The sequence below is a fragment of the Mesocricetus auratus genome, unplaced genomic scaffold (genome assembly GCF_017639785.1).
Source record: "Mesocricetus auratus isolate SY011 unplaced genomic scaffold, BCM_Maur_2.0 Super-Scaffold_100004, whole genome shotgun sequence".
Classification (NCBI taxonomy): Eukaryota; Metazoa; Chordata; class Mammalia; order Rodentia; family Cricetidae; genus Mesocricetus; species Mesocricetus auratus.
The window spans coordinates 92545666-92566423 of NW_024429189.1; the positions used below are offsets into that span (position 1 = coordinate 92545666).

Below are 20758 nucleotides of genomic sequence, written 5' to 3' on the forward strand. Positions count from 1 at the left end.
TGCTTCTTTCTTGGGACCATTTGATTGGAAAAATCTTTTCCCAACCCTTAACTCTGAAGTAATGTCTGTCTTTGAGGCTGAGGTGTGTTTCTTGTATGCAGCAGAAGGATGGGTTCTGTCCTCGAATCCATTCTGTCAGCCTGTGCCTTTTTATGGGTGAGTTAAGACCATTAATTTTGAGGGATAATAATGACCTTTGATTGTTCGTTCTCATTTGATTTAGAATTGTTGTTCTTGGTGGAATTGTATGTGGATTTCTACCCCTTTTCTCTTTTTGGTGTTGGTAAAGTGGGATTATCTATTTCCTGTGTTTTTCTGGTTGTAGTTAACTTCCTTGGACTGGAGTTTTCCTTCCAGAGCTTTCTGTAGGGCTGGATTAGTGGATATGTATTGCTTAAATCTGGTTTTGTCATGGAATATCTTGTTTTCTCCATCTATAGTGATTGAAAGCTTTGCTGGGTATAGTAGTCTGGGCTGGCATCCTTGGTCTCTTAGTGTTGGTAGAATTTCTATCCAGGACCTTCTGGCTTTCAGAGTTTCCATGTATAAGTCAGGTGTGATTCTGAAAGGTTTGCCTTTATATGCTATTTGACCTTTTTCCTTAGCTGCTCTAAGTATTCTTTCTTTATTCTGTATGCTTGGGGTCTTGATTATTATGTGGCAAGGGAACTTTTTTTGTGATCCACTCTATTTGCTGTTCTGTAAGCTTCGTATACCTTCATTGGCATGTCTTTCTTTAGGTTGGGAAAATTTTCTTCTATGATTTTGTTGAATATGTTTTCTGTTCCTTTGAGTTGGATTTCTTCACCTTCTTCTATACCTATTATTCTTAGGTTTGGTCTTTTCACGGTGTCCCATATTTCCTGGATATTTTGTGTTAGGGATTTGTTGGACTTAAGATTTTCTTTGATTGATGAATCTATTTCTCCTAGTGTTTCTTCAACACCTGAGATTCTCTCTTCCATCTCTTGTATTCTGTTGGTTATGCTTGCATCTGTAGTACCTGACATTTCCCCAGTTTTTCTATTTCCAGCATTCCTTCAGACTGTGTTTTTTTTTTATTGTCTCCATGTCAGCTTTCAACCCTTGCACTGTTTGAATTGTTTCTTGTAACTTTTGCGTCGTGTTTTCCTCCCTTTGTTGCATTTGTTGGATTTTTTGCTTTGTTTTTCTTCTATTTCTTGCATTTTTTTGGTTAGTTTTTTTCTTCCATTTATTTGATTTTCTCGCATCCTCTTTGAGGGCCTCTATCATTTTTCATGAAGGTGTTTTTTCAGGTTATTTCCGCCTGTTTCATCCACATTGGGGTGTTCTGGTCTTACTGGTGTAGACTCTCTAGACTCTGGTGGTGTCATATTTGTTTTGTTTTTCTGTTGCTGAGTGTGTTCTTATATTGCCTCTACTCCATCACTTCCTCCAGTGGGTTTAGAAAGAGTCTCTTCCTTTCCTGGTGTATAGGTGACCAGGGTCCCTTTTTGGTGGGTGTAAGCAAATTCAATATTTTCTGGCCTCTGCTGTCTGTCCTCTGCCCTCTGCCCTAAGTGTGGGTAGAAGTGGACCAGCTCTCTATCAGGCTCCTGGTCGTTTGGTCGTCTGTTGTGGGGGTGTCGACCTGGCTGCAGTCCCCAAGCCAGGGGATCCTCTACCCTCTGCCCTGGGTTTGGGCAGCAGTGGACCAGCTCTCTCTGTAAGCTCCTGTTTGCTTGGTCGTCCGTCGGGGGCGGGGGTCGACCTGGCTACTGTCCCCAAGCCAGGGGATCCAAAAGGGTGAGCGAGAGGAAATCGTGTCTAAGATGGGGACCCGGTGCTCACCTCACACATTAAATATTTAATCCTAGTTACTGGCTGCAAAAAAAAAATCCAGATACCTCTCTATAGAAAAATGAACATCCTGGTTTCTTTCCTGGCACAAATGCATGTCATTTGACAAACAGGTTTGGTAACATTCAGAGACATGGCTGCCCTGCAGGACAGCTTCCTTGTCTTTCATGTCTCCTGTCATTCATGTTTCATATCATTTTCCATTGGAGAAGATTGCAATTCCTACCTCCCTTCTTCAGTCTCATCCAAAAGGGGAAGCAGACTGTGGTTGGCACATGACATGCATTTCAGAACTTCTTGAGTCACACTTGTTTTTAGTTTTAAGCAGAAGAACTTCTTGGAGAATACTCAACATTTAGTGTTGACTGTGGAAGGGCATGTTTTTAGAAGATGCTTCAAAAATAATGCATTGCTTTCCCCTGGCTTTAGTGTCAATAAACACGGTATTTTAAAGCATCTTAACCACCTAAAACTCCAACTCCAGGGGATCCAATGTCTCTGGCCTCTACAGGCACCTGCCCTGATGTGTGCTTAACCCACACAGGGGCTGTGTGTATGTGAATGCAGGTGCTTGTAGAGGCCAGAAGATGACATTGGATTCCTTTGAGCTGGAGCTACAGGTGGTTGTGAGCTGCCTGATGTGGGTGGGAACCATACTCTCATCCTCTGTAGGGAAAACTATGTGCTCTTAACCTTTGAACCACTGTGAACAAGGTATCAGAAATATGACCCGGGTGGGGGGCAGGCACACAGCTATTCAATAAGCAGTGCTGGCAAAACCAGACATCCATTGTGGAAGAGTGAAATTAGAGATGTAACTCTCTTACCCTGCACAAAACCCAGTTCACGCCGGATTAAAAGCCCACTTTAAAACCAGATATGATAGTACTGATAAAGGAAACTGTTTCTGGATGTAGGATATAGGCAGGAAATTTCTAGATGGAATCCAAATAACACAGGAATAGTTTCCCCAAATTGACAAATGGGATTATATGAAATTAAAATGCTTCCTCACAGCAAAAGAAACAACAGAGTAAACAGAAAGCCAGCAGGATGGGAGAAAGTTTTGCTAGCCATTATTCAGAAAGTGGAGAAACATCTAAAATAAAGAACTACAAATAAAATGAAATGAAACCCTTGCCAATAAGTAAACGGGCCAGTGAACTGAACAGACAGTTCTCAAGTAAGAACAAATGGCCAATAAATGTCTTTTTAAATGTTCAACATCCCTAGCCATCAGAAAAATCCAAATAAAAAATACTTTGCAATTTAATGTCACCCCAGTCAGACTGGCTATCATCAAGAAATGACAGGTGCTTGCAAGGATGTGGGGAAGCAGAAAACCTTATTCACTGTTGCTGGAGTGGATGTAAACTGGTGTAGGCACTGTGCAACACCTGCACATCCATGTTTATTGCCGCTCTACTCACAACGGCAAGGAAATGGAATTGGCTTAGATGTCCTTCAACAGATGAATAGGTAATGAAACTGAGTTGATACATATGCATGGATTTTACTCATCCATAAAGAGAACTGAAGTTATAAAATTTGCAAGGAAATGGATGGAACCTCGACTCACAAAGACACACACTGCATGTTCACTGTCATTTGCAAATACTTGCTTCTAAATGTTAAGTGTGTGTATTTAGGTGGGAGTAAGTCTAGAGAGAAGCCAGGGAACTAGAAAGGGAACTCTGAGACAGGAAAGGAGAGGCTTTTGGGAAGAGGGTGAGAGGGCAAAAGAAGACATAGATATGAGAGAAGGGGATCACTGGAGACCTGAGGGAATAGTGGGGGCAGGTGTGTTGCTTTTGAACTGAACATGCACATTTTTTGGTCACTATTCTTCAATATTATACTTATATAGCATTTATATTATATTAGATAGTGTAAATGAAAACAAAACAAAATGAAAAACCATGCTGATTCAAATACTGTAAGAATTTTCTTTTACCTTGTGGGAAAAAGAAAGGTAAAAGACTTCATCACAGTGGAGAATATTCTCCAACTCCCATTTCTGTGACTAATAGAATCTAAGCCTAAGCTTATGAAACAGGGGATGAAGAGAAGGGTTGTGACTATGGGGCTGTTTTTGCTTAGGAACATAACTTGAGAGTCTGTTAAACATGTCTGACTTAAAGTATGGATCCATTCTTCCGTTGCTGGCAACACATGAGTGAATTTCATTTTTATTTTGGAGTGGCTTCATTATATAAAGAAGTAGACTCTCAGGTAAAAATGGCAAAGATGCGTGTTTAGCCTGGACGGACCTGCTTTGTGTGTTGGGGGAGAGTAGCTAACCGTTAGAAAGAAATCCACAGAGCAGAGTTTTGACAGCTAGCATGCACTTTCCTCATACCTCACCTTTCTAAAATCCTCTTGTTTGTACCATACATAGTTATTACAGGGAAGTACAGTAAACTACTGAAGGTGATTTTTATTTGTCTTGCTTTAATATTGACAGTACCTTTTACTCTCAATTTTTCTCCCTCTGACTGTTTCTCACCATCAACTTTCAAAAACTAATTGATTTAGAGTCATTAAATTTTAGAGTCTTGTAGAGCATTTGAACTGAAATTAAAAACATTCAAAGCAAACTCAATAGAGACTTTTAACTATTGCTTGCGTAAATGATACTTTTAAGTGAAGCACATTTTTATGTTCTTAAATTAACAAAGTGACCAGGAATCTTTAGTGGGCACAAACTTCTTCATATTTTATACATATTTTATGCCTTCAACTTTTCCAGAGATATTGTATGTCTGTTATATTGAAGGATAAAATATGTGACGCCAATAGTTGACATTATGGGAAGTCACATCGGGAGGGGGAGTTCTAGCATTGCTGTTTTTTTTTTTTTTTACATATTCTCAACCCTTTGTGGCAACATGGGCAGCAGTGAAGTAGAGAGTTTTCATGAAACTTCAAGAAAAATGTGCAGTGATTCTTTGGAAGGCCCGTTTGGCTGGGAGCCATTGCTTACCCACATTCTTCAGTTCCTGTCACTTTGTGGTCAGTATATGGAACTGGCTCCTTGACTGGTGGTAGAATGTGTAGAGAAGTTGGCACAGTGTTCTCAGGGCTTTGACAATTTCCTTGAATTTGAGCAGAAAATCCAGATACTTGAGACTGTGGTCAATCTCACTCATTCTGTGTGTTCAGTAGAGCATGCTCTCTCTCCCAGGACTCTAGTGAGTGTTGTTGTTAGTACAGAGAATTTAAACTACAGGAAAGAGGCAGAGGGGTGTGGGGTAGTCTGGGCAATGGAACTGGAAAGTGGCAGAGCCCTCATTGCTGTGCTGACCTTACAAGAAATTGGGAAGCTGTTTGCAGGGGCCTTGAAATATTTCATTGGGAGGAGAAACATCATTTGGTTGAAGAGAAATATTTGTAGAGCATCAGAGCAATGAGATACCAAGGGAGAGACACAGTGAGGTGTGGTGGTGTACACTTGTAATCCTAGTTCTTGGGGATGGGGCAGGAGGACACCCAGGGCTACAGAGTAATACCCTGTCTCAAAACAACAAAAAGAAACAAGAGAAAAACTACCACCAAACTGAGAAAAGAGTTGGGTAGAAGGCTTTCTGTGATTGGGTTTTTGAAATCACTACCTAAATTGTTCCAGTATAACAAAAACTCAGGAGTCAGAAATTGAGATAAAGATCTGATAAATCCAAGGAACAGTGGAGAGTGGGTTGGCTGATCCTCTCTACACACTTTTTCCCAATCCAGCATCCCCAGAGTTACCCCCAGAATCCCATTTCCCTCTTTCTGTCCCTCTCTCAGGTCTCCAGCAACTCTATGACTGATCCTGGTCAGCCAATCACCGATTCCATCCTTGATTCATGATGGCTTTATTGGCATCATGAGTCTTTGAACAATTCTCCAGGAACATATTCCCCTTTTTGTCTAAATAAAAAGGAAAGATTTTAACTATAACATAGTAATAAAACTATATACAATAAGAACAATTATCAAGCAAGAAATATATTCATAATGTCCAGTCCCTTAGTATTTGGCAAATTCAGAGAAAATATTCATCTATCCTATCTTGGTGAGTCCAAATTTTTGCACTTAATTTACTTTATATCATAACTAACTAAAACTGTAGCTATCACTATCTAATCTTCAACCCCATCAGAGACCCAAGAAGGATATAATATTACCTGAGTAAACAGGAAGTGCAAACAAGCGACTTCCAAAAAAATTTGAGAAATGACAGAAACAGCTGGCTGCCTAGACAGTCACCCAAGATTCCTCTGCAACACTGGGGCATCCATCTTCGGCCTACAGGCCTAGCATATCTAACATACTTTTCTGTGAAGCAGGATATTCTGAAAGGCTATCATACCTTGTCTTGGCATAGTTCAACAGTCCTTTCTTTTGTGTCCTTCTTGTCCAATATGAACAGCACACTGTCAGCAGTGGAGGCAAGATCACTTTCTTGCCCACTGACTGACCTTTGCCATGAAGAAAGTAAACTCCATATGGAGTTTCTTCAAAGCCCATCATCTTCTCTGAAGTTGATTGGTGCTGCCAGTAGCAGACATGTCTCATTGTCATAAAAAGAGCCTATGCTATTAAAACATCTTAAATACCATATTCTGTAGATCTCTGAAATGTTTGAAGATCTGTGTGTCTAAAATATATCTCTGCTTGATCTTGAAAACATACCTAATATAACTACAAGTTCGATTGTAATAGGTGACTAATTACTAATCTGCATTTCCTTATTATCATAAATGGTAATAATAACCTTCAAGGGCTAAAAATTTGCATTACATTGTTAAATAAGTTTTATGGGTACAATACCTTGAATAAGATGAGAAATGTATGTACATTATGTTCTAATAAAAATAACCTCAAATTTGTATCATTATACAAAAAAATCCAAGCCAATGTAAAATGCTTAAAATTAGTAGTTATTTTTTTGGTTTAAAGGTAGATTCAATAATCTATCTTTTTGTCCTATTTCTATATCCCCTCTTTTCAGAGTAGGTTCAATAATATACCCTTATATCCTATCATATATATATCTTCCTTTTTTCCCCTTTGAAACAAGAACTCTGAATCTACTCTCCTTTGTTCAACTTTCTTCTTGATCAATAATAACTTGTAATGAACCCCCCCACTAAACAATGGCAAATATCCATAATGCATTGAACAACCAAAAATCCCACCTCTTGAGAATATAGGTGTTGTAATATTAAATTTAGTTCATGCTGTCTGGGGATGATGCCATCTTTAGGGGATCCTGAAAAGAAAATTTTGGGTTAATTGTCAAGTTCTGGGAGAGGTAGCTGTATCATTTGTTGTCCAGTCTTTGCATAATGGGAAAGTGCAGGGCTTGTCTCAAGTCCTGGCTAGAGTAGTCTGTGAGGCTGGATCATCTCAGCTAGCCACCTCGAAACTGTCCTGAACAGTTTGTAGTTTAGATGGTATTTTTTATCTTAGTGGCATTGTCACAGTCTTGGTGGAATTGTCATTGTGCGACCCCATCATCCTTTTGGAGACTTCAAAGGTAACTGTTAGGCATGGTCATAGTTCACTGCAGAAAATTTAAACATTTTAAATTTCTTATGTAGCAGATCTCAAAGAGGTTAAAGGATCAATATTTGCTATGTACATCCAGAGTACAAAAATTTTATTCCTAGTTATCTGATAGAGACTCAAACCTGAAATCATGTACATGAAACTAGAGGAAGCCTTTTTTCTAGAATTAATTAGTACTCTATATAACCATTAATATTGTAATAAAAGTTTAAAGAATATATATATTAATCTTATAAATTTTGAGACAATACTTATACCTTAATAAAAGCTTCAAAGGCTCAAAATAGAACCAAAGGATTATGAGATTAGTGGCAATAAAATAGTCCCTTAATTTTTGCTTTTCTTCTATCAGGTAGCTCTTCTGACATGAGACAGAGATTTTGGATTTTACTTTAACAAGCATGCTTGGGTTTAGAGAAGGAGAGAGCCACCCTCCAGCTCCAAAGTCAGCTTTAATTTTTAGTTGGGCTAGGACTACAAAAAGACCATTTGCATTATATGTCTGTAGAGAAAATTTAAAAAATACTATTTAGAAGATTGATGAAATTGTATCCTGTTGGAGTTGTGATATACTAATAGAACAAATTACTCTTATTCTTTGGACAGTTTTTTCTCTGGATGATTCATCCTTTTTCTTCAGATGTCTCATTTGTCCAGTAAAGACTGATGAAATTGTATCCTGTTGGAGATGTGATATACTAATAGAACAAATTACTCTTATTCTTTGAAAATTTTTTCTCTGGATGATTCGTCCTTTTTCTTCAGATGTCTCATTTGTCCAGTGGTCCTTAGATTCCTTAGCTTGATGCCTTTCTTCCCCTGAAAAGACAAAAACAAAACCCTTTCCCTAACCTAATTTTGGGGAGGTTCTCTTATGGCAAGTTATATCTGATCAAATGAAAAATTGTTAGTTTTAAAGTTGAATGGCCATGCTGTTTGATTAACTCTCACTTCTTATAGTCAAGGGATGTCTCTTGCTCAAATCTAATCTTTATCAATTTTGATGGTATCCATAGCTTTTCTTCTCCTGTGAAAACAAAAAACAAAACCCCTTCCCCAATGTAACACATGTCCTGGTTTCCATTCTGAGGTCAACACATCTTTAAATTACACAGGCAGATTTAATTCTGTAGCTTTTTTCTATTAGTCAATGTCTCTCCCCAGCTGTCATTCCTTTCTCATTAACATTCAGAAAATTCAAAGCTAATAAAGTACTATACAATGTATTTTTGGAGAAAGACAGACAGAGAGAGAGAGAGAGAGAGAGAGAGAGAGAGAGACAGAGACAGAGAGAGAGAGTGTGTGCCCCAGCTATCTGAAAAACACACAGGCACCTGGGACTGTGGAAAAAGCACATGTGGAGGGAGCTGCCTGAAGGTAGAGCCAGCCAGTCTACAGTGGGTAAGTCCTGTGGTGTTTGGAGCCCAGGTGCCTCTGGAGTTTGGGGCCTGTGAAGTTTGTTGCAGAGAGGCTGCAGCAACAAAATTCCAAACTGGCTTAGAGGCTTAGGGAAAAAGAGCAAAGAACCTAAGCCGGCTGTGTGATGACCCCAGCGGGAGCCCCCTGGTGCAGCTCTGATCTGTGCCGGTGGCTACAAAGCCAGAAGCAAGGGGGCTTTTTCATGAATTCATGCCAACCTGTAGCATGAGTTCTAATAGGTCTTAGAAATAAAGGACCGGAGTCAGATAGGGGGGAATGCTGGAGGATCAGAGAGAAGGAGCAGCCACAGCACACTTTACTTTGCTAACTTCCCAGACAAAAGGAGACTGAGCTCTTGTCTCCTCCCACCTTATCACTTCCTCTCTCCACCCAGCCATATGACTTCCTGTCTGTCTGTACAGACCTCCAGACCTCTATGGTTAACTAATGGCTAGCTCCACCCTCTAATCTTTAGTCAAGCTTTATTTGTTAGAGTATAAACAAGATAAGGGTGCTTAGTATTTTAGTTTTCAACCAGGACACACAGTGCTAGGAAGATCAGACCTTGAGAGCAGCCCAATGAGTGATGATTGTGATTCAGTGGTAAATACCCATTTGTTTTGCTTTTAGGTAAAGATGCAGCTGAGATTTATATATATCAGTCTTTGAAGACCAGCAGGCTCGATTTTACCTGTCCATGCCAGTGTCCCTCATACTGGCTTCTCTTTCTTTGTCACTTTATATTTCTCTATTGAGACATAGGCTAACTTGCTTTACAAATTCTGTCTCTGATAGTCTTGCCTCAGGGCCTGCTTGGAGAGAAACCTAATGTAGGGTCCTAGCCTGTTCATCCCTACCTTTTCCATCACTGTGGACAAAGCACTGTTGCCTGCTTTTAAAGTCTGTAGAGCATGGACCGGAGCTCAGGATCCTTTCTGAAGGGTGTATAATGTGAACCCTCCATTGAAAAGGAAGCGATGCATGTTGAAGAACTACTGTCTCTAAACTTCTCCATGCTGCTGAGTGGGAAACTGTGAGGAAGTGACTTGCAACCCTTACTCATGCCCCTGCTTCCCAGATGCGAAGTGTGCTAATCATGAAGGTTGCAGTGACAAACTCCCTTGTTAGGTTCTGTCTCTGAGCAAGTGATCTCACTCACCCTCTCCTCATCTGCAAGTCATCTTTCTGATTCCTGGGCCAAATTTCTAAGGGCTTAAGTGACTTTCCTATTTTTCTCCCTCACAGCAGTGCAGCAGCTCATGAACTGTGCAGCTGTTGTCGTGAGCACGTGGAAGATTTTATTCTTTAATTGAAATGCACACTGACTTGGCTTTGTAGACCTATTAGCTGAAAGTGAAACAGACATCAGGCTAACAAAAAACTGTGGTATTACTGTAGTGAATTGCATCTCTTCATGTTAGTGTCTCTGCATACAGGGAAAGGCAATGTGGAGGCTTCCATTGGAAGTAGCCTGTAGGCTGCAGGCATGCCTTGCAGAGTGGTCATAAAAGTCACTGGGGCAAGACATTTTTTCCAAGTGTTTAGGATGTGAGTGGTTCAAGATGGAGATGGGAACTATCATAGGGAATTGTGTTTTGTTTCCCCTTCCTCTCCATCCTTCCCTTTCCTCTTTCTTCCCTCTTATTCTCACCTTCCTTTTTCCTCCCCTCTCTCTTTCAGAGGAATGCACTTGTAAAATGTTTTCTGCCTTTTTTTTTTACTTACTAGTTAGTGGATTCTATGTGCCCCTTACTGTCATCTCTAATTTTTAGTAATATCTTTAAATTTAGTCTTTGAAAATCTGCTACATTTATACAATGCATTTTGATCTACCACCAACTCTGCCTAGTGCTGTCCAACCTGTCTTTCCCCCAGTTTCATGTCATTTGTTATTAAATAACCCCAGTCATCTAGAACTGAGCTTGAGGCTTTCTTCCTACCCTCTAACTTTTATAGTCCTGGAAGTTATTCTATAGGCTACTAGAGGAGAACAGGCATCAACGGTCATACCCAGCTGCAAACTCTTTGAACCCACTGGTGTAATAGTGGCACAATGGTTAGGGGAGTAACTAATCATTCTCTGGCTGTATTTGAGGCCTGATACACAAGGATGAATTCATACCTCTACTGAAACCTGGTCAAAAATCTATGACTGAGGAAGTCAGGACCCAGGCGTGAACTTAATACTGTTGTTTGGCTAAATGGTTATGGTACCAAGTTGCCTTCTAAAAATTTAATTGAAGGCATTATAGATAAATGTTATTTTCAGCCTTAAACAGAGAAGCTTCTCTGCAATGAATGACAGTGTATTTCAATGAATGAGATTGTGTAGGCAGATACTCAGGGTGGCTCAAGGTTTTGAGAATAAGTGACAGTTGAGTACTCAGCCCTACACTGGACATTTACACCAACACTTCCAAAGCTTAGGGATTGTTGTAGAAGACTAAGTAGAAAGAATGTAAGAGCTAGAAGATAAGGAGAAGGGCTGTGAAATTCTTACCTCTAGGCATGGCACAGCCCAAGTAGTCATAACTTTATAACAATTATCTTTGCCCGCAGTGGTCATATAAATACTGGATCTATCAACAGTTAATAACGAATTAGGAGGGACTCAAGGCCCTGTCCTCCTGGATGAACTATTGGTTACTGATGGTTTCTGTTGGAGAGGCCGTCATTCATGTGTGTACCACTGAGGCTCCCACTAGTAAATACTTACAAACCCTAGTTAATATCTGAGTCTCAAAAACAAAAAACAAAAAACAAAGACATGACTATGGGAGAGGGACTTGGGGGAGAAGGGGATTTAGAAGTGGGAGGGAGACTAGAGGCCAATAGGTGAAGTGACCAGAAAGGATTTTATACATGTATAAAATTGTCAAAGAAAACTCTCAAAAAAAGTAATAGAGAGAAAATGGGAACAAACACTGAAAAAAAAATGATACCATGTTCTGTGAAATAACTGAACAGAAAAACAGTTATATTGTCTCTGTTCCCAGTTCTACTTTAAAATCATTCCTTTTAAGTATATGAACCAGTTTTTTTTAAAGATGTTTAAGAAGTTTGAGGACTTTATCTAGTAACATTTTCAGAAGTGAGTGATTCTAACAAACTTACAAACATCCTTTGGTAAGTTCTGTATCTTGTCCAAAAGGAAGAAAGTCAGAACTAAAAAAAAAACCCTAAACATCAAGAAAACAAATAACCTAATTAAAAAATGGGGTACAGAACTAAGCAGAGAGTTCTCATAAGATGAAACACAAATGTCTGAGAAATGTTCAACATACTTAGCCACTAGGAAAGTGCAAATTAAAACTACTTTGAGATTTTTATCTTACTCCAGTCAGAATGGCCAAGGTCAATAAAATAAATGACCTCATATTCTGGCAAGGTTATAGGGAAAGGGAAACACTTACTCACTGCTGGTGGGGTTGCAAACTTGTACAGCCATGTGGAAATCAGTGTGGTAGTTCCTTAGGAAGGTAAAAATAGATCTATCTCAAGATCCAGCTGTACTACTCTTGGGCATATACCCAAAGGACTCTACATCCTACTACAGAGACTCTTGTTGCTGATCTATTCATAAGATCCAGAAATTGGAAAGAGCCTAGATGTCCATCAACTGATGAATGAATATTGAAAATGTGGTACATTTACAGAAATAAATATTATTCAGATGCCAAGGAAAATGAAATTTGCAGGTAAAGATTGAGCTAGAAAAAATAATCTTGATTGAGCTAACCCAGAGTCCAAAAGACAAATATTGTATGTTTTATCTCATATGTGGGTGTTACCTTTCAGCTTTCAAAATATGTGCTACAATCTGAATAACCACAGAGATCAGGTACCTGGTAAGAGACCAGGAAGAAGGAGAGGTTCTTCCAAAGAGGGGGGAAATAGAGTGTAGTGTTATGGAGAGATAGAAGGGAAACTAGAATAGGAGGATTAAACAGGGAGGGAGATAGAAGGGTAAAAAAGGGAATATGGAGAGTGACAACACTAACATTTGAAACACAATATGGAAATCTACCATAAGAGTTCTTAAAATAGGTACCTATATAGAAGAAATCTAAATGAGTCACCAAATAACAGGAGTGACAGTGCCTCAAATAGATATCTTATGTCACCAGATAAATCCTCCAGTACCAGAAATGTATTTCATCTTTTTGAGTCACTGAAAAAGAGCTGGTGCCCAGCTAGAAGCTTCACACCTATTAAGTAGCTTTCTTGGTACTAGAAGATACTGTGAACAGAGGAGAAGGTAATCATCAATGTCATCCAGCTACAAATTCTGTGACCTGTCTACAGCTACAAATCCTGTAACCTGTCTACAGCATATGTTGTGCAATAGCGGCACAAGTGTTATGGGAGTAACCAACCACTCTTCTTTTTTTTTTTTTAAATTGGATTTAAAGCCTACTCTATGAGATATATAGAACCTCAGACTAGATTGGTCATGGGCTTAGGGAAATACCTACTATTGCTCTGCTAAAGGAACACAGTAATGAATGACTCCTAATTACATACTGCTATACCCACAGATCAGTGCTTCATTCAGCCCACATCAGAGAAGTTTCTTCTTTCAGTAGATGGGAATTAACACAGAAACCCACAACTGAACATGTACAGAGAATAACAGACTTTGGAACACTCAGTCCTAAATGGGATGTCTTCATCAAACCTCTCCCCTCAAGGCTCTGGGATTTATGTGGAAGAGGAGGTAGAAAGATTTTAAGAACCAGAGGTAGTAGATGACTCCAAGGAAACAGTGTTTCCTTGTTCATATGTACTGATGCACATATGAACTCACAGAGACTGTGGCAACATATAGAAACCTGCACAGATTCAAGGGTTCCAGCACTGAAAAAGGATAGTGGACGTGGGTTCTCACCACAACCCAAAAGCTATCTGCAACCAATACCCACTGTCAAAAGGAAAACCAGTGTTCTCTAGTGTAGTCTTACTTGGTTTGTGAACCGCATTCAAGGAAAGACCCCATGACCAGGAATAGTTGGCTAACACAAACCAATTCCATGGTTTTGGTGCAGGCTCTTTTGTTTCATTTTGGTTTTGTTTTGCTTTGGCATTTTTTTTGTCTTACTGATTTTTTTGTTTTTTTTCTGATTTTCATTTTGTGATTATTTTTGAAAGAGCATGAAGTTGGGTGGGTAGTGAGGTAGGGAACTGGGAAGGATCTGGGAGGATTTGGGGAGGGAAAACATCAAAATATATTGTATGAAAGAAGTTTTTTAAATAAAGAGAAAAAAATGAAAATCAATACAATGAAGGAGTGATAGAGATGCACATTTTATTGACAATTAACTTCCTACTCACTGGCTGGTTTCTTTTTGTACCTGCTGACTTCACATCCAGACAATGAATTGTTCAGCCCTCAGAGAGAGAAAAACCTTCATTGTTTTCTCAGCTATGAAGGGCTGTCAGTGGTTGAGGGAGAGATAATGAGAGAAATGTCTTCTGGATTACAACTCCCATGAGTAGACCTGATTAGAAAGATTTAGTTTATCCTTCTTCCATCAGATTGTGGGGCTACCTCAAGTTGCAACAGGAAGATAAGCTCTTTCTTGAGGAACATACAGATATACTATTACTATGGAGCCAATGAAGGAACTTTTTGTAGGGCCACCCATGAAGTTTTTATTGAAGAGCAGAAATTTGTCTCCAAATACTCAGATACTTAAATTCATTAGCCATTTCCAGACTCCCATGATCAACAGGAAATATTGTACTAGAGTCAGGACTACACCATACAACTCAGGACTAAGGTGAAATGAAATTTGAATAGTTTTTCTCCTGATTTAATATAGAGGGATGAAGTATAGATAGGTTAAATAGAGATACGAGACTGAGAATATTCAAGAATAGCCCTGAGGCAGTAGTTCCTAACTCTGTGACCCTTTAATACAGTTCCTCATCTTGTGGTGATCCCAACCATAAAATTATTTTGTTGCTACTTCATAACTGTGATTTTGCTACTTTATTAATTGTATTATAAATATCTGACATGTAGGATTTCTGATCTACAACCACCAAGAAATCGTGACCCACAGGTTGAGAACCACTGTCCTAATGGGTAGAGGTGACAGACAAAAACAACATGAGAGAGGAATTGTGTGTGTGCGCACATGCTCCTGCATGCATTTGCAATGTGTGTGTTTTAAGTGACTGTTTTATAGGCATATTTAATTCCAAACATCTGAGTCCACAAAGCATTTCCAAGCAATGGTGGAAGACTTTGATAGTTTGAATGGAAAAAATATTCAATCTAATTGTGACTAATTAAAATAGAACATACTGAATTCTTAAATAAAACCATCTATCTTGGTTTGAACTTGCAGGTCCTTGCTAAACACAAAGGGTTGCAATGGGATAAAGTCCTGCGACTAGAAGAAGTACAAACCCAACTAGGGATAAGTCTGGAAGAAATGCTGTTGGTCACAGAGGATGCCCTTCATGCTGAACCCTATAGCAGGGAGGAGATCTGCAGGTGCCTGGGAATTAGCCTGGAGGAACTCTGCACCCAAATCCTGAGTCCAAATACTCAAGATGGTGAGTCGACTGGAAAGAGAATGGCATGGCCCATTTGCCACACACAGATGGAAGGTTTCAAACTTCTCCGTGGATATTATGGATTTAAAATTGTGTTTTAAGGAATTTGGAGAATGTGTGTGCTTTGGCTAACTGGGTTGTCTAGGTCTTTAGCTTCCTGCCGACTCACTTATCAGCAAACATTTCTAGTGTATAGCAGGTGTTCTGTGCCTCAGGAGACTCTCCGCTCTTTAATTCCCTCCTTTTGTGTTTATTCTTCCCTATTCACTTTCCAGTTATATTATTAATATAAAAATTAGGTTACAGCATTACTTGTAACTGCTCTAATATTACTCTGGAACATCAAGAAGGTCTTCACTGCTTCTGTTGAAGTTTGCAGCCTGCAAAATGCAAAAATGTCAGGTTATTAGTATTTTTGACTGGTTGTCTTTGAACACTGCTGTTTTATCTAATGGTATCAGGAACAGATGAGGATGGGGTACATTTTAGAAGGCTGTCATGAAGTCTTGGGGTGGCTGTTTCTCTTAGAAGGAAAATGTTTCTATTTGTGGGAACCTGGATATCGAATTGAGATTTAATTTCCTGCGAGGAGAAGTTAGGGAGGCAAGAACTTGGTGCAGATATCAACCTTGGAGTCCCATTGTACTGTGCCTATGGAATTCTGATTCTATCTATCTATCTATCTATCTATCTATCTATCTATCTATCTATCTATCTTTGTGGTACAGGGATCAAATCCAGGGCTTCATGCATGCTAGTAAGTGCTACATCATTAAGCTACATCCCCAGCCCCTTTTCAGTGTTTTGAGACGGGATTTTATTAAGTTGCCCAAACAGGCCTTGAACTCACCATGTAATCCAAGCTGTTTTATATAGTATTTAGGATTCTCAGCTCCAGTCTCCAGATATCAGATTATAGGCCTGTGCTATAAGACCTGGATCCAAAATAGTGTCTTAAGGCTGCAACTGATGGCAACTTTGGGACAAGATAAGGGATACTTTGAGAGCAGGAGCTAAGTTTTGGTTTCTAACATTCTTGTATCTATTTCATTTGAAGCTCAGATATAGTCTCTAGAAGTGGGTGAGCATACTTGACTGCTAGCCAAAGGAAGCCTACCACCTATTTTCGTAAGAAGTTTTTGCTGGACCACAGTGATTTATTTGCTATGGTTCTTTGGTTCTATAAGAGCTGAGTGTGACAGAGACTGAGTTACCCACAAAATCTGAGCTATCTCCTATTTGGCCCTTTGCAGGAAAAGCTTGCTGAGTCTTACTCCAGAAAGGCAGTTGACTCATGTTTTCTCCATTTTGCCATGAAAAGAGGCACAATGGGAGGCCCTCCCTTAGAGGAGCAACTGTGCAATGTGCATGAACAGAGCTCAGTGCTGGGGAGATGAGTGTGGTCATTGAGGTCCACTTGGGAGACCAGAAAGGAGAAGTCTTATTGGCTTTCCTAAGGATGGATCAGCTACCGCGGGTTGAAGAGCAGATGAATTCCAGGCAGACAGGATGGCAGGTACAGGGCAGAGGCATGAAGAGGGCGCCATAGCAGAGCAGTGCAGATAGCAGAGTGTCTTTAGAACTAACACCTGCAGTGGACCGTGCTGTGCTGGGAGGCAGAAGCTGTGGACAAACCCAGCTCACCAAAACCTTCAGAAACGTGCTGTGCATGTGTGTGCTTCCTAGGTGTGTGTTCTCTCATATATGGAATCTAGATTTATAATGTATGTGACACTAAAGCAGAAGTGAGGCTTTTTAAGGGGAGGAAAGGAACCAACAGGATGATGGATAGGAGAGGGCAATGAGGGGTTGCTATGAACAAACCACAATGATACACGTGTAGGAAAATGTTGTAATGTAACTCATTATTGTGCACATTAATTAAAATTAAAGTTTGTTAAATCAAGAAATTGAATAGAACGTTGGAAGGGGGGCATCCAGTGTGTCTGACTTTCTTTTTTGACCTAAAACATTGTCTAATTTAACTTGTCAGACAGGCTGGTGTAAGTAGAGTGACGTCTTTACCTCCCAGTGACTCAGTGTCTCAAAGGGATAAGTGCTGGAAAGTACTGGCTAGAATCAGGGTGTTTATCAAGAGCCCAGGGAGCCTGGAGGAGATGAGTGGCTTCAGTTCAGAAGGAGGAGACTTGAATTTGAGCTGGTTTCTGTAGGAAAGCTGTGGATTCATAGGCCTGAGAGTGTGCTAGGCCATTGCAGACGAGTGGAGGCTGAATAAAGACAAGGGGGCTCCCGAGGCTGAGTATTGGAGAGAGTGTGTCAGGAGGCAGTGTGAAGGCAATGGCAGCAGATCTGCCAGCATGGATGCCCATTCAGAAGCCAGGTCTCTGCTCTACATTGAACACATAAAGCATTAGGGCGCACTAGGCTCTCAAGACAGCAAAGGAGAATCCAGTCAACACTGCTGAAGGAAGGACAGGAGGGACAGAGGGAGAGAGAGAACAGCAGAAACCCAGGGAGGCAAAGCTAAGGCATGGGCAGCTTGGCAAGTTAGAATATTGTATGAGAAGTAATTTGTGGAGACAAGGTGAATTCATTTCTTTCCATCATTTGTTTTCCTAGTGCCTGAATAAAGATATAGAACAGGTGTATGTCTAAATGAAATAATGTGGTTTGAGAGTCACTGGTGAAAAGGTGAGGGAGTCATAAGTGCTGAGGAGATTCTGTCACCTTGGCAGAATCTTGTTCTTGGCTCAGTCTTTCCATGGTGAACTTCCCTGAAGGTTCAGCGGCCTTGGGGGCTCCCCACTACCCGGCTGCCTCAATATGCTTTATCTCATATTGTAACCTTTGTCTCTTCTGTCATGAGGATAGTGTTGCCTAGACTAGCCCATACCCATACTTCTCATAAGCTAGGTCTTGCCTCAGGCTTATACTCTTAAACAAGACTATTTTTCTTATGGGTATTCCTCTTTTTCTGAAAAGAAATTTTAGCCTTTATGGAAACTCAGTAAATCCATGCTCTCTCTTTAGACATCTCACCTGACCTCAACTATTTCTCTGTATTCGTTTTCTTTTTCTGCATCTACCTGTTGTTCCTCTTCTCCTTCTTTTACCGTTGTTTGGAATCAGTTAATTTCCCAGAACTCCTTGTAAAATACAAAGGAAAATTAATAAGCAATATTACTTAAGAGTTTAAAGTATTCCTCTTAAAGAAAAATATTTTTGTATTTCATTTTATCTCTATCTAAACTAGCTGTCCCACTACCTTTATGTATTCCTTTCTATAATTCTTACTAATATATTACTAATGCTGTTTATACTCATTAAGTCTCTGTCGGATCAATTAATATATTTTGTACTTCTGTTATTCTCAAGGAATTTCTCCTTTATTTACTGATAACATTTTAAAAAATTGGGAACACAAGTTAGCGCATTGATTCTGGATTCATCTAGATTAGTGTTATTTGATTGAATTTCTAAATCTAGTCATCTTGTGATGACTAGTTTTCCAGGTGAGTTTTGGTGTATCCTTCTGAGTTCTTGTTTTCTTTGATCTCAGACTGTGATTAAACATTTTTCTTAACCATTTGGAAGATGGGGCTCTTGTTGAGGTCACTGTACTCAGATTATATTATTGGATGCAAGGGTGATAGCTGCCCCTAGCAGAGAGCTCTTGAGGGTGCCTTACCCTTTCCCAGGGGTGCCTACACATTGACAGGCCTAGTTTTGACTTGAACTAAGTTCCCCAGCAAACTGGCTTGGAGCATCTACTCTCCCAGCCAGACCGCCAAAGGCCCATGCACAATTGTTGTTTTCTTTTCCTAGATTCCTAGTAATTAGATTTAGAAATGCGCAGAGCCATTAAAATTAAGCACACACTCTGAAGGAAAATCCTCAAATCCTTTAGGTGTTTGAAATGGCTTCAGACTAACACTAGGAAGCAATTAGGACTATTTAAGAACTGCTTGCTAGGCACTGAATACTCCAGTGATTGTTTAGGTGTGTGCTTTCATTGTCTGGGGTCGTGGAAGCTCAGAGGCCACACTTACTTAGTTCAGAGGGCGGTTTCCCAGGGCATGATGAAAGAGAAAGAGATGCAAGAAGCTGGGAGCAATGTGCATGGTGCCAAGCATAGGACAGTGGCAATGACACACATCAGGAGACAGAAATTCGCAGAGGAAGTGGGCCCTGAGGTAAGAATGGGCTGCTTAACTTGGAGCTCAGTTTACCAAAAGGATAACTAATGGGGAGCCTTTGTTTTGGGAGTGTCCAGGTTGTGCTCTGGGTTGGTAGGTACTGGTTGAATAGCTTGCATTGTGCTTAACTGGACAAGTTTCATTACTACATGATTAGCTTTGCTTGTGACCATATAAGTCAGGGATGGTAATGCATCTGGAAGTTCCTTTATTGTACAGGGTTGTTTTGGCTATCCTGTTTTTTTTTTTTGTTTTTCCATAATAAGTTGGGTATTGTTCTTTCAAGGTCTGTGAAGAATTGTGCTGGTTTTTTGATGGGACTTGCATTGAATCTGTAGATTGTTTTTGGCAAGATTGCCATTTTTACTATGTTGATCCTGCCTATCCAAGAGCATGGGATATCTTTCCATTTTCTGGTATCTTCTTTAATTTCTTTCTTTAAAGACTCAAAGTTCTTGTTGTAAAGGTCTTTCCCTTGTTTGGTTAGCATTACCCCAAGACATTTTATGTTGTGTGTGGCTATTGTAAAGGATGAAGTTTCTCTGATTTCTTTCTCAGCCCATTTATCATCTATATATAGTAGGGACCTATAGTGAGAAAACATGGATCCTGGTCATAAAACTTGGGAACCAGCATTGTACTGAACCAAGACCTCTGAATGTGGGTGCCAGTTAGGAGGCCTGGGAAATCTATGGGACCTCTAATAGTGGAACCAATATTTATCCCTAGTACACAAATGGGCTTTGGGGGTGGGTCCATTTCCTATGGAAGGATACTATTGCAACCCAGATACACGGAGGAGGGCCTAAGCCCTCCCCCAGGTGATGTGACAAACTTTGATGATCCCCCATGGGGAGTGGGGGGTTCAGTGGGGGCATGAGAGGATGGGAGGGAGAGGGAATGGGGGAGGGCATTGATGTGTAAAATGATTGTTTCTAAATAAAAAAAAATTAATAAAAAAAGAAAGGAATGCATGACACCAAAGAGGTGTGAAGAGGCTAGACCTCTGACCTTACATTCTTGGTGAGCTCCATGGAAGCTGGTGTCTAGGCTGATCCCGAATGAGGAGCAAGGCTTGCAGAATGAGTATGTGGGATACAGATGTTGGGCCTCCTCTCTGGGACTTTGGACAGTGAACAGAACACTTCAGGTCAGTGGGAAATGTGTCACAACCCCTTGTAAGAGGTCACAAAGGACAGCATACCAAGGAGTCTCATTTATTGGACAGTGGAGAATATACAGAA

General features: G+C 40.0%; 1 protein-coding gene and 1 long non-coding RNA gene across 10 annotated transcripts in view; one reads left to right on the forward strand and one right to left on the reverse strand.

Moving 5' to 3' along the window:
• The window catches only part of Galk2 (galactokinase 2), a 117736-nt gene that overhangs the window by 72363 nt on the left and 24615 nt on the right, over positions 1–20758 (forward strand). For all 7 annotated transcript variants that reach the window (XM_021226302.2, XM_040746217.1, XM_013112386.3 and 4 more), the window contains exon 8: positions 15147–15357. In XM_021226302.2, coding sequence (XP_021081961.1) covers positions 15147–15357 — 211 coding nt within the window. The remainder of the gene's footprint in view (positions 1–15146; positions 15358–20758) is intronic.
• On the reverse strand, positions 15568–20658 carry LOC121140501. 3 transcript variants are annotated; one of them, XR_005877374.1, is made up of 3 exons: positions 20531–20658; positions 18363–18464; positions 15568–15737 (listed from the first exon to the last, which is right to left on the reverse strand). It is a non-coding gene; the product is annotated as an uncharacterized LOC121140501 (long non-coding RNA). The 3 variants fall into 3 exon arrangements; XR_005877373.1 differs by having other exon boundaries at positions 18358–18464; XR_005877375.1 differs by having other exon boundaries at positions 18358–18464; positions 20526–20658.